Genomic DNA, 11,948 nt, shown 5'->3' with positions numbered 1-11,948 from the left:
GCCGCCGTCGCCGCACGGCCGGCCCGTCCGCGCCGACGACGGCACGCGGCTGGGACCGCCGCGTGGGGAGCCCGAGGCGTCCCCCGAGGCGAGGCGCCGGGTGGCGCTCAGCGTGCCCCGGTCTCGGGACTGAGGAGCGCCGGGGTCGCGCCGGCGTGGCCTTATGACCTGAATGACCCGGCGGCGTGCCGGTGCGCCAGACGCGGCGTGCGTCCGCCGTGTAGCCAGAGGTGAGCAGCTCTGTAAACCTGTCGACTGCGGACATCGGTCGGCCCCGCCGCTTGGTGCCAAATGTCGGCCATTGTGAGGCCGCTGAGTATGTGGCGAATGCGGAAGAGTGCCATTCCTCCACTGAATCTCAAGCGGCATTCGAGCGTGGCTCACAGACTATGTGCTTCAGACCCATCCCTGCTGGTGGGTGTATATTGTGACCAGTGCGTAACCCATGCAACTCCTGCAAACCACCATTACGCACACATGCTTCCTGCTTGGCTGTTCCATGCCGATGTGTACGTTTTAGATCACGTGACTTGATGATTACAATCCTAGTCCCGATCTAGCACGAGATCTCCGAATAAACGCCAATTGAAGAAGGCGTCTTGGTAGCACACAAGGGGACCGCGGTTGCCAAGCCCACCCATAAAACCCGACCGGGTTTGTGGAACGTAAACAACGATATGCACGAGACATTACCAGATGATGCGTTCACGGAATCCGCATTCTTGGTGTGTCGCACTTACATCGCCGGTGTGCACTCTGAGGCAGCACTTGCGCTGCGTTCAAACGTTGCCCATTGAGGACAGTTCAACTGCACGTCTCGGCCTAGTCTGCTCATCATGAGGGCGATGTCCTGTAGAGTCTTGCCAACCACCGGCTACCAACCGCTATCGCGCTGCCAGCTGACTGCCATTGAGGACAGTTCAACTGCACGTCTCGGCCTAGTCTGCTCATCATGAGGGCGAGGTCCTGTCGAGTCTTGCCAACCACCGGCTACCAACCGCTATCGCGCTGCCAGCTGACTAGCTGTCTCTGGGGTGCAGCTAGAGTCTTTCAATTTCCTCTGGACTCAGGAGCATTTAAATGGCTTTATGCGTTTCTGTGGCCAGCTGACTGGCGTCTCCGTGACCAGCTGACTGCTGGCGTCAGCTGCGTGAGGCGATCGTGACGCGGCGTCTACTGACTGGGCCGCCTCCCGATGCCGGAGAAGATGCCCGCGATGGAGGAGGTGAACGAGCTGATGCGACTCGTGAACGAGCTGGCCGCGTCGGTCACCTGGCGGACGGGAAACGAACCATTCAGGTCATAGGGCGGGGAGCCAGTCGCCAGCAGTCACGGCAGAGCGCGGAGAACGGTACCAGTCGCATCAATGCTCGTTGCACAGAACTGGAAACGGACAAACCACAACGGCAGGTGTCGGCATCAGTCACACAAACGGTCACGTGATAGGACGGGAAAACAAGCGGATCCGTCGGAGCAGTGGTCATGGGGCAAGCGAGGGAGGTGATCTACTATGTTGACAGGCCATTGGATCTGTCAGGAGGTCGTCCAACGACAACGATTATGGGAAAAGGCAGGGAGATGAAACGAGCATGCGAAGAGCGTGTCGGTTTTGGCGATTAGGGCGCCAAGACTAGGGCGCCACCTGTCGGCGGCGGCGGCCGCTCACCCTCTGCCAGGGCGCCGTCAACGCGTTGAAGCCCTGCACGAGCCGGTTGGTGTCCAGATCGAGCAGCGCCTCGCTGGACGAGATGCAGTTGTTCTGGCTCACCGGCTCAAACTCGTCCTCGATTTGGTTGGTGATTAAGGCCTCGCTGACCTGCGGGTCAGGGGCAGGTCAGTGACCTCGGTCACTTCGGTCGCTGGAATCAATAAAGGGCCGCCCGTCTCTGCCGACAGACAACACTAGCCGGAGCGTAGGCGACACACCGTTTTCTTGCGGTGGTTGTCGAGTCGCCTCCACAGATGGCGCTGGGCTCCCGGGATATATCAGACGATTCTCCCATTGGTTGTGCGATGCCTGAACCCACGGCACAAACAGTACCATCGGGCACGATCTGACGAAATGAGCGTGTATGAAAACGAGCAACACACAAACACTGAAGCAGAATGTTTGTTTATAGAGTCGGTTCAAAATTCCTGAAACCACTACATGGCCGCATATTCCAGCAAGGCATGCCCGTGACAAGCTGTGGCTTTCACATCGACGAAGCTTCACTGCAATGATTTTTTGTCAGAGTCGGACTGCGAGTCGGCCGAGCTGCCACAAAAGCTGCAGCTCAAAATAACATTGAACGACGACAACAAAGAAATGCAGCAAACAGTCAACAGCAACGCGCAACAACTGCACCACGGAGCCACGCAGGCAAACAGTGGCACAGTCAACAGTAGCGGACAACAACTGCACCACGGAGTCACGCAGGCAAACAGCGGCACAGTCAACAGCAACGGACAACTACACCACGGAGCCACGCAGGCAAACAGCGGGCGCGTCCCCGCACAGTGTCAGGAGCCGCCGTCACCAGAACGTGGCACGCCGCGTGGGGCGGCGCCGCACCTTGTCGAGCTGGGCCAGGCTGAGCGTGGCATTGCGCCGTCGGCTCATCACGTACACGTCGCGCCGGTGGAAGAGCGGCAGCCGAGCGAGCCGGACCGTCTCGCACGTGAACACGGCCGCGTACGACTCGTAGTCGGTGGTGAGCACTGTGTAGTCGGCCACGCGCGGACCTGCCGGCGGAACACCACCGGGAAAGGGGAGATGATGGGGGTGCTGTGTAGTCGGCCACGCGTGGACGGCCGAGCACAACCGGGAAAGGGGAGATGATGGGGGTGCTGTGTAGTCGGCCACGCGAGGACGGCCGAGCACAACCGGGAAAGGGGAGATGACGGGGGTGCTGTGTAGTCGGCCGCGCGTGGACAGCGGGGCACGGCCGGGGTAGGGGAGATGACGGAGGTGCTTTGTAATCGGCCATGCGCTTACCTGACGGCGGGGCACGGCCGGGGTTGGGGAGATGGCAGAGATGCTTTGTAATTGGCCATGCGCTCACCTGACGGCGGGGCACGGCCGGGGTTGGGGAGATGACGGGGGTGCTGTGTATTCGATCTCTTGTGGAAGACAGCACAGCCGGGGTAGGGGGACGGTGTCGGTGTCGGTGTCGGTGTCGGTGTAGGTGTCGGTGTCTGTGCCGATGCCGGTGTCGGTGTTGGTGTCGGTGCCAGTGTCGATGCTGGTGCCGGTGCCAGTGTCGGTGTCGGCGTCGGCGTCGGTGTTGGTGTCGGTGTCGGTGTCGGTGCGTAGAACGAAAAAGAGCACCGCTGTTAGAATCAACGGGCCAGTTTCAATGGAACGTACATGATGTATGACTGTGTAAAAGGCGTTTTCGGGAAGGAATAATTTCAAAGTCCGTGAGTGCATTTTGTTCACTGCCCTACGGAGAAATTGAGTGGAGCGTTGGCTAGCTGGAAATAGCAGCCCTCGTTCAAATGCGGCCTTTTGATCGACGGAGACTCCGTCAAACATGTACGCCGTCGCGTTTAACGAAAATAAAACGAAGCGAAATACATGTTAACAAAAGCCGATTCGAAACTGAGCGGTTAAAGCAAATGAAGAGGCGCTGAAGATCTAGTTAAATGGCCAAACCACAAAAAACGCTCAGATAGACACTTGGGCACCGCAGTCATCATGACTAGCTCAAGAACAGGCGAGTTGAAAGGCTGAAGTCGACTTGCTGTGCTTCTGATGACACCAGTTACATCCGCTGCCTGCAGAGTAAGGGAGGCGGACGGATGTGGCATGGCTTCCAGCTTTGCTACACTTCCCTTTTCCTGCGATGTGCGTAAAATTTCCCCAAAAATGTTTGTAAGTGCTGGCATGGTGTCAGAAATGAATTAAACGAAACTAGGACCCCTCTTGCCAACGCCTGCTAGCTTCTGTATCACCGGCAGCACAAATGTCATCACAACAGCTTCGGCGGCGGGGGTCCGTCGAACTGGGGTCGCGTCCAGACCCCGTCTCGGCCTCCTCGGGACCAGCGGCGGGGGTCCAGCGGCTCGGGAGCCGGCCCAGCTGTGAGCCCCGTTTGTCTGTTGAGCCCACAGACAGTCACCGCCCCCCCCCCCCTCCCCCGAGGTTCAGGAGGACCCCGGCACGTGTGTCGCTATGTACCCGGCGCCCTCTGACCTGGGGACGAAGGTCAGACGGGTTAGCGGACTCACAGCTGTCCCACGCGTCTGGCAGCACGCGATCGAGTAGGTTCTCAGAATCAGCATACCTCCCATGACGGGACATGGCGCATGCGATGAGACAGGTGTGACGGTGGCTGCGCCAGAAGCGTAGTCTCGCAAAATGAATTGAGACGGGGGACTGAACAGAGAATAATTGTCTTGTCTTAAAAAACGCTCGCCTCCAAGAAATGCCAACAAACGGGTCTGGCTGTAGATTTGGCTCACTTTGCTCTGAACATGGTGGGATGAATATCCCCCAGCAACTGAATGGGAAACTACACTCCTGGTCGTATCAATATATCCAACTCAATGAAATTTGAACTTTTTTTCCTGTAGGAACATGCTTGTTCGACTAGCCATGCGGTAGCCACATTTTTGGCACATGCGCAATAGTAATATAGCTCAAGAATAGCGCCATAATCAAGGACGTGATAACAAGAAAATTTCTTGAACCCATGGGTAAACATGCTACAACACCCCGAAAAGGGCCAAAACACGAGCACATGCAGATATTTGGTTCAGCGAACAATTCGAGTATCGCCACTGATACTTCTCGGCGAGTTGAGGTGCTGCATGCTAGTGCTGAGGCGGTAATTTGGCGCCGCCAGCTTGGCAGTACCTCGACGTCGTGCAAACGTTCCACGACGTAATTAAGCAGTGCCGTATTGAGGAGCATATTAACTAAATAGAGACATTTTGTCGTTTAGAGCAGTTTTCTCCAATTAAAAGTATATAAATGGTCAAAGTGATCTCATTTCATGACATCTGATGCTTCATTATCTTCGCATGTGGAGCATTCCCTTTAAAGGGAATGTTTCACGTTTGAAGACATTGAAGCAAGCAACAGATATGATGAAACAAGCTATTTTTAACGACTGATGTACTTTGAAGCAGAAAGGACTGCTCTAGACAGCACAATTTATTCGTTTAGGAAATATGCTTATTGATACGTCATTGCTTGATTGCGGCATCGCACCTTGCACAAAATTAATTGAAAACCAAATGACGGCTGTTATACCTGAAAATCGTGCTCACGAACGCCAGATATAAATAACTCGATCATAATATTTATATTGGCCTTGATCGCCACGTGGCTTCTGGAATGGAGGATTCAACATCCTGGCGCCTCATGGTATCTTGAGTGTCGGTTATTTCCAACATCAGAACCCAGTAACGCTGCGCGTGGCACGGTCCGTGTGTCCGGCGATACACGCGACGGCGGACGAGGAGACAGGGCGACAGCCGGCCACCAGGCTGTGCACTGGTCACCCCGGCACCAGGCAAATCACCGGAGCCTTGCTCCTCACGTGGCCGATACCCACCCTCGTCAGAAAAACAGCCGGGTGAACCCGAGCCCCATAGCAAGGGCCATGTCCCTTTGTCCCCTTGTCGGTGATTTCATTTAGATATCCCAATTCACAGGTTACCCTTTTAGCGGTGGCAGACGGGTGCAGTACAAACAAGCTGGCGGTGGTTTGTTCACGGCGTCCTCCGATCTGCTAAAAGCTATAAAAACAGGGTTGCCGCGGTCCCGGCGGCATGGAATCGGGGCCCGACATAGCGATGCGAGCATTTTGTCAACACTAGTGAATTCTGGCACGTATCTTATACGTTGAATCTGATACTAGTGCAGATTGCAGCAAAACCGTGGCACGTGGGCCCATGGTGGTGGTGCGACATGCAAACACACTGGTGCGGCAAAATGTCCCTACGTATCCGTCTATGTTCATGTTGCGTGTTCACTAGAAACTTTACAGGCGCACTGCAAGAAACAGCTGTCCTTTGCATGAGGAAATATGGTCAGAAGGACGAGAATGAAGCCATACAACATATCCGTTAGAGGTATAATCCAGCGTGGAGTGCAGCATGAAATAAAATTGATTGCGGGAATGTTGATGACCTTTACGGTATAATTTATGCTTACAAGCTTGTCTGTACTGAAGATCAATGCAACTCTAACTCCGGCTCAAATTTTCTCATGCGTTCCACCATCCAGGTTAGACAATGCTACTGCCGGTCATATGTATATTTCACATACTGCATAAAGGCAGCGAGTCGATTGTACCCAACATATGGAGACCAATATTAAAAAAGGCTTAAGGCGCATCCCCAACAATGGTACCTGCAATTGGCAACAGCATGCAAACGCAAGGTTAGCAAGAAAGTAAAAGGGCATAAGTTATCAAGAACCGGAGGGGTACTATTTCCCGTCACTAAATGTGTTGTTCTCCTCAGCGTCCGACTTACTGTCAGCGAAGTTGGCGGTCATTCGAGCCGCGTCGCCACTGGGAGACTTCAGCTCCCCCTTGGTCTGGTACACGTTCGAGAGGCCGATGTTGCTGATGAGGTTGAGCTGCTTCTGCTCCTGCACAAGCATGCAGTGGGCGCCGCACTCGGTGTAGCTGAAGCTCATGCACGAGGAGTCCGGGTCGAAGTTCTTCACCACGTACCAGTCGCCGAGAAACTGCGGTGGTGGACGGGGGGTCAGGGTCAGCGAGAGGCCAGACGAAAACCGTCGGAAACGGTGAGGTGCAGCGCGGCGGGGGTGATACAGCGTGACCCCTGGCGTCACATCATGGCCGTGCTTCCGGGCCTCTGAATACTCGACTGCATCTCGCACCGGTATCAGTCGCCGCAACCAAGTGACGCTTTAGCGGACTTGACGATTACATACTTCGAACCATCAGATGTATTAGCGCAGACATGTCTGTGGCAACATGCGAGACAGCGAAACACTGCATGAAACCGGCCGACGGAGATGGCGCCCTGATGCAGCCCTTCTGCGTGAGAGGATTCCGCACCACCCACGGCGTCCACCGAGCGCCGGTGAGCTGCGGCCCAGGCTGCAGTGCAGGAGGCGGCTGGCCGGCTGCACCCGCGGCCAGGGCTGGGTCACGCGGGCTCGGAGCGGCGGCCAGGCTGCCAGGTCAGTGGGCCGACGTGTGGCAATGAAACCCGGGATACACTCGACGATGGTGATCGTAACGTTATGGCTCACGGACTTTAGGTCATGTAAGCCTAAACCCCAGCCAGGAGCAGTGAGGGATTACACGATGTGATGGGGAGAAGAGCAGCCACCGGTTGAAATAGTATTCTCCTATATCTCCTATTTTCTCCTATATTTTCTCCTCTATCCCTCAAAAGTTACGGCGTAGTGATAGATGTCAGCTAACACAGAGGGCTGCGGAGACCACACAGTGCGGCACAAGGATTCATTATTAGCACACGTAAGTTACCAAGCCATTTGCGCGACAAATACACCTACGGGCGTCTTGTAACCAGTTGGAGGTATGATCGTAAGCTGTTAAAAATGGATCATCCGTCAAATTATTTTCGTGATGTTTCAAGGGTGGTGAAATTAGATCTAAAAACTAGCAAACAGGGTAAACATGACATAATTTAGGTGGCAGCATAGCAATTCGGGTCATGCGGTACTGTTAGTTCGGAAACTACATAGAGACGGGAGCAGCTGCCCAAAAGTATGCAATCATATATTGCACACGCAGATAAGTACAAGGCATTCCTAACCTCGAGTCATGAGTAACACAAACGTAGAAGGCCTCTTCGCTCCGTGCTGTGTGCAATGTAATACCCGTTCCGTGCCCGTCCGTACCGTCCCGTGTCGGCACAGTCCGAACGCCGGAAACATTGGCAATCCTGGAGCATTTCCCAGTCTACCTTACGTGTAAATCGCTTTTCATTTTCAAGCAGCTTTACGGTAAAGTACAGATGCCGTAGCAATGCCCGGGTCATGCTGTAGCAGCATGCCATACAACATCAAATCGGTCGATAAAGCAGGAACACGTGTTCGTGGCCGCACCGGTCCCTGCAGAGCCGGGTGTCGAGGCATTACCGGTGATCTGGAACGTTACGCGGAAGATACCGGTCGGTGAAATCAGAAGCTGAGGATTTGGTACGCAGACAAGCGTCTGAAATTTAAATGGTAATCCCGAATTCCATGGAATTATTCGACGGTAGGATAGGATCCTAAGTCGCGGTGTCCGTTTTACAGATACAGGCGTTGACACGCGCCTGCTGGAGGATCAGCAGATCTGACCGGTGACCGTTCTGGCTTGGCCGTGGATTCCTTGCACTGGGTGCCCCCTCCACATGCAGAAGAATGAGGTCGACGCCCTCCCCCTCGCCGGCTCCACCGCCACACCAGTCGGCGATTCCGCCCACAACCGGTCAGCTAACCGGACCTGCGACGGGGCTGCCCCCTCCCCCTCCCCTCTCCTAGTCGGACCGGCCTCGCCCGTTGTACGTGTGCAGCGTTCAGCCAGAGCAGCGTGGGACGGGCTTTCTAGGTCAGGCTTTGAGGTTGATAAGCAAGCCGGCGGCAGTGGTCAGCCGTGGTCCGGTTTGTGATCACTTGACTAGTCGCAGAATTGAGGGCAGCTCGGAAGATTCGAGGAACCTTCAACAAGTTCTGGGAAGAACATCGTGAAAGCTCGTTGGAAATCTAGAGAATCTTGAGCGCCGTTATCATTACGGGCATGGTAAGGATGCATTAGAAGACATCGCATGATCCCATTGTTTTTATTATTGAAATGCCGACGCTATGTGTAGCCTTACTAAGGTGACCGATGTCACCCGAAGAGCAAACAAGCCTCGAACCATAAACACAAAGATAGGTGAATGGAAATCATCATATTAAAAAAAACAACTGACGAAGTAAAACTGTGCTGGCCGCGCATAGGCTACCCGAGACACACTGTTACCTGCTCTCCGGGCAAGCTCAGCCTCTTTGCCGCAGAGCCAGAGCACCATTGTCCATCGCTCACGTAATCGGTGAGCGCCGGAACTACGAGACTGAACGGAACCGTGACCCCAAACGAAATCACATTCTCCAGGCCTGTCTGTTGGGTGATCCGCCGTCGATCGACATTCGAGCAGTTTTTACCTTCTTCAGTGGCATTGACTACGACCTTTTATATTGACCGACCTAAACAACTGGAAGGAAAGGGAAAGGAGGGATAAATGTATTACGCAGATCTCATACATCTATCTCTCCTTCCTCCTGGTTATTCTACGGGAGGAATAAGGCTAACAGCACTGTCACATCTATGTGTATAATATTCCTCGTAAATGCACTGAGCAACACAAAACATTTTTGACAAAGCAACGTTAAGCATAACGTGTAACTCCGCAGCATGTGGAGACTTGCCCCGTCGCCACTCTCGCGGGGACCCTCATGGTGACGAGGCCCCGCGAGTCCACCGTAAAGCAGGGTAAGTACTCTGCTCGAGCACGCTGCACGTGTGTTCTCGGGAGGTGCGTGCTCTCGCGGGGACCCTCATGGTGACGAGGCCCCGCGAGTCCACCGTAAAGCAGGGTAAGTACTCTGCTCGAGCACGCCGCACGTGTGTTCTCAGGGGGTGCGTGTACACCTCCAACGGTGTCAATCGCTACGTAACACCACGCACTATGTACTTGGGCATCATCAATTTTAATTATCATGTGATGCGAGTGACGATGTAATACGCGCAAGCTAGATAAGCACGCTCGTCTGCCATAGGACACCTCTAAGACCCACGTCGTTTCGTGAACAGCGTGTTCTATGGGACTTCTGTGATGTCATTCGCTAATAGGACGACCAAGCAGTTGCATCTTGCCGATAATGACGCACCGATTTCGTGCACTACCTCCTCAAACATACACGGAGCTTGATCATTGTATTTGCAGTGGAAAGTGAAGCCCTCTCGCGGGGGTAAGCAGCACAGCCAGGATTTCCCTGAGGGGAGCGACCGGAACTCAGTAAGCGTGCGTTACGCGAATTTTGACTGTCTGTCCAAAGCCCTCTAGCCTTGTTTATCATAAGTCTTTTTTCTGTGAAAAAAGCGGGCCCGAGGAGGAAGGGCGGGGGTGGTTCCTTGGACCCCTCATTTGACTGCGCTTCATCCGGGGCTCATTTGGTTTCATAACCTCTTGAATAAATGTCCACACGAACACCTTTTTACGAAGATGCGCAGGAACATGAAAGTCGTCTCCCTCAAAAAGCAAAGGCTTCTGTAACACCTCAGGCAGCGACAGGGTGGAAGATGTCTCATACCGATACCATGTATGTAACGCAGTGATTGTTGTTCAGAATTGTGAAGGTTTCAGACCAAGGAGCATTTGGAGTTGGTTAACACGACACTATGACATGCGAGCCAGCCATATGGAACTCATATAAGTCATGTGACGCTTGGCTTATATAAGTCGTTGCTTATATAAGTCACGCGAGGCCAACCTGATTGCCTTGCAGGGATGTCACTTTCCAAAATCGTTTGAGGGCTCAGCCGAAAAGTTGAACCAGCCCCCAAATCCTGAATTCGCGCTGGATTTCGGCTTCTTAAGTGTGTGCCCTTGATGCAGAAATAAGAAAGCTTGTGTTGATATTACGTTGGTTTACAGTTCTTTCCTTTTGAGAAGTGACTTCCATTTCGAGTTGATGCGACCCACCTTTTTATGTGAACAATTTGCATTGGGCGTTATTGAAAGAAAAAAATATCCTTCTCAATCTTAGTGAGAACTGATTAGGACTGGACTGAGGACTGATTAGGCTGATGACTGTAGCTGTCGCTGATCGTGTTGTTTAACCACCATAGCTACAATTATGCGACGAACCCATTTGCCACTGTTAAGGAATGCATGCGTGAAATTTGCTGCCGCATATTGCAGTCATTTGTTCTCGATCTCAATCTAGGCGCTGCCACTTGAAAACTTGCCTAACATTTGCAGACTGGCTTAACAGATGAAGGAGTTTGCATTATTTTTATAGGACCTTGAGAGTAACAAAAGGTATTAGGTACCCGCAGTATACCGTCTTGTACAAACTGGACATGATATTAATAATCTGCATGATTTGGTCATGTACCTACTACCAAATACACCAATAGCTAAGATAACTGCTCTGTATTTACTAAGTCCGGCATTTCGTCTTTGTTCATATACATTGAGGGGTTTCAGAGGAGCGATTTGGGGGGTCCAGTCAGCATGGGGGGCTCAGAAGTGACGCTCCTGTAACTTCAGGTCATCTACGTACGATAAATCAAAATGCATTTACGTCTCTGTGTGACGCTGCAGTTATGAACACAATTATTAAGTCGCCGTGCTAAAAATGTGGCGCACTTGCACTCACACCCTCGCATGTGCATATCTTATCCGGATCGAAGTTTATCACCGTGCAATTCGGCGCGGGACACATACCTTATCCGGATCAAAGTCTATCACCGTGCAATTCGGTGCGGGACACACACCTTATTCGGATCGAAGTCTATCACCGTGGAATTTGGCGCGGGACACACACCTTACCCGGATTGAAGTCTATCGCCGTGGAATTTGGCGTGGGGCGCACACACCTTATTCGGATCAAAGTCTATCACCGTGGAATTGGACGCGGGACACCCACCTTATCCGGATCAAAGTCTGTCACCGTGGAATTCGGCGTGGGACAGCTGCCTCTGTGATTGACGGCACCTCTGGCGATGCCGATCAACAGAAGCACCAGCCACAGAGCTTGCACAGCGGTGGCCATTCTGCGAACTGAAACAGACGATCAGAGCACTGAGTATAGCGCGTGCCATTGGATTTGTCCCTCGCTGAAACATACAACACACATAAACACGAAGGCAGCGTGGAGTCCAGCTTCAGCAAGAAAAGTGAACGACAAAAGACTGCAAACTCGGCTTTGTGCAAGCTTTGGCAGCCAGCTAGGCTTGCATAAGTCCTATCGCGCTAAACAC

At 53.2% G+C, this 11,948-nt stretch overlaps 1 protein-coding gene across 1 annotated transcript; it reads right to left on the bottom strand.

The window, feature by feature from the left end:
* Positions 1 to 1,173: 1,173 nt before the first annotated feature.
* LOC119113617 (apolipoprotein D) lies at positions 1,174 to 8,071 on the bottom strand. The gene is made up of 5 exons (XM_037237906.1): positions 8,042 to 8,071; positions 6,469 to 6,685; positions 2,555 to 2,724; positions 1,667 to 1,816; positions 1,174 to 1,272 (listed from the first exon to the last, which is right to left on the bottom strand). Exons 1-5 carry the CDS (start codon positions 8,069 to 8,071, stop codon positions 1,174 to 1,176), a joined length of 666 nt encoding a protein of 221 aa, XP_037093801.1.
* Positions 8,072 to 11,948: the final 3,877 nt, after the last annotated feature.

This window comes from Pollicipes pollicipes, unplaced genomic scaffold, assembly GCF_011947565.3.
Source record: "Pollicipes pollicipes isolate AB1234 unplaced genomic scaffold, Ppol_2.1 Scaffold_7262;HRSCAF=8765_pilon_pilon_pilon, whole genome shotgun sequence".
Taxonomy (NCBI): Eukaryota; Metazoa; Arthropoda; class Thecostraca; order Pollicipedomorpha; family Pollicipedidae; genus Pollicipes; species Pollicipes pollicipes.
Note: the sequence above shows the minus strand (reverse complement) of the source record. Positions and strands in the feature narration are given on the sequence as shown.

Bases quoted from the DNA above. Each gene is read 5' to 3' on its own strand.
- LOC119113617 (XM_037237906.1), bottom strand. From the start codon at position 8,071: ATGCCTCGACACCCGGCTCTGCAGGGACCG. The intron at 6,686-8,041 runs GTGCGGCCACGA...CCACCACCGCAG, and splicing joins ACCCGGCTCTGCAGGGACCG to TTTCTCGGCGACTGGTACGT. The intron at 1,817-2,554 runs GTGCGGCGCCGC...CCTGACCCGCAG, and splicing joins GCCTGGCCCAGCTCGACAAG to GTCAGCGAGGCCTTAATCAC.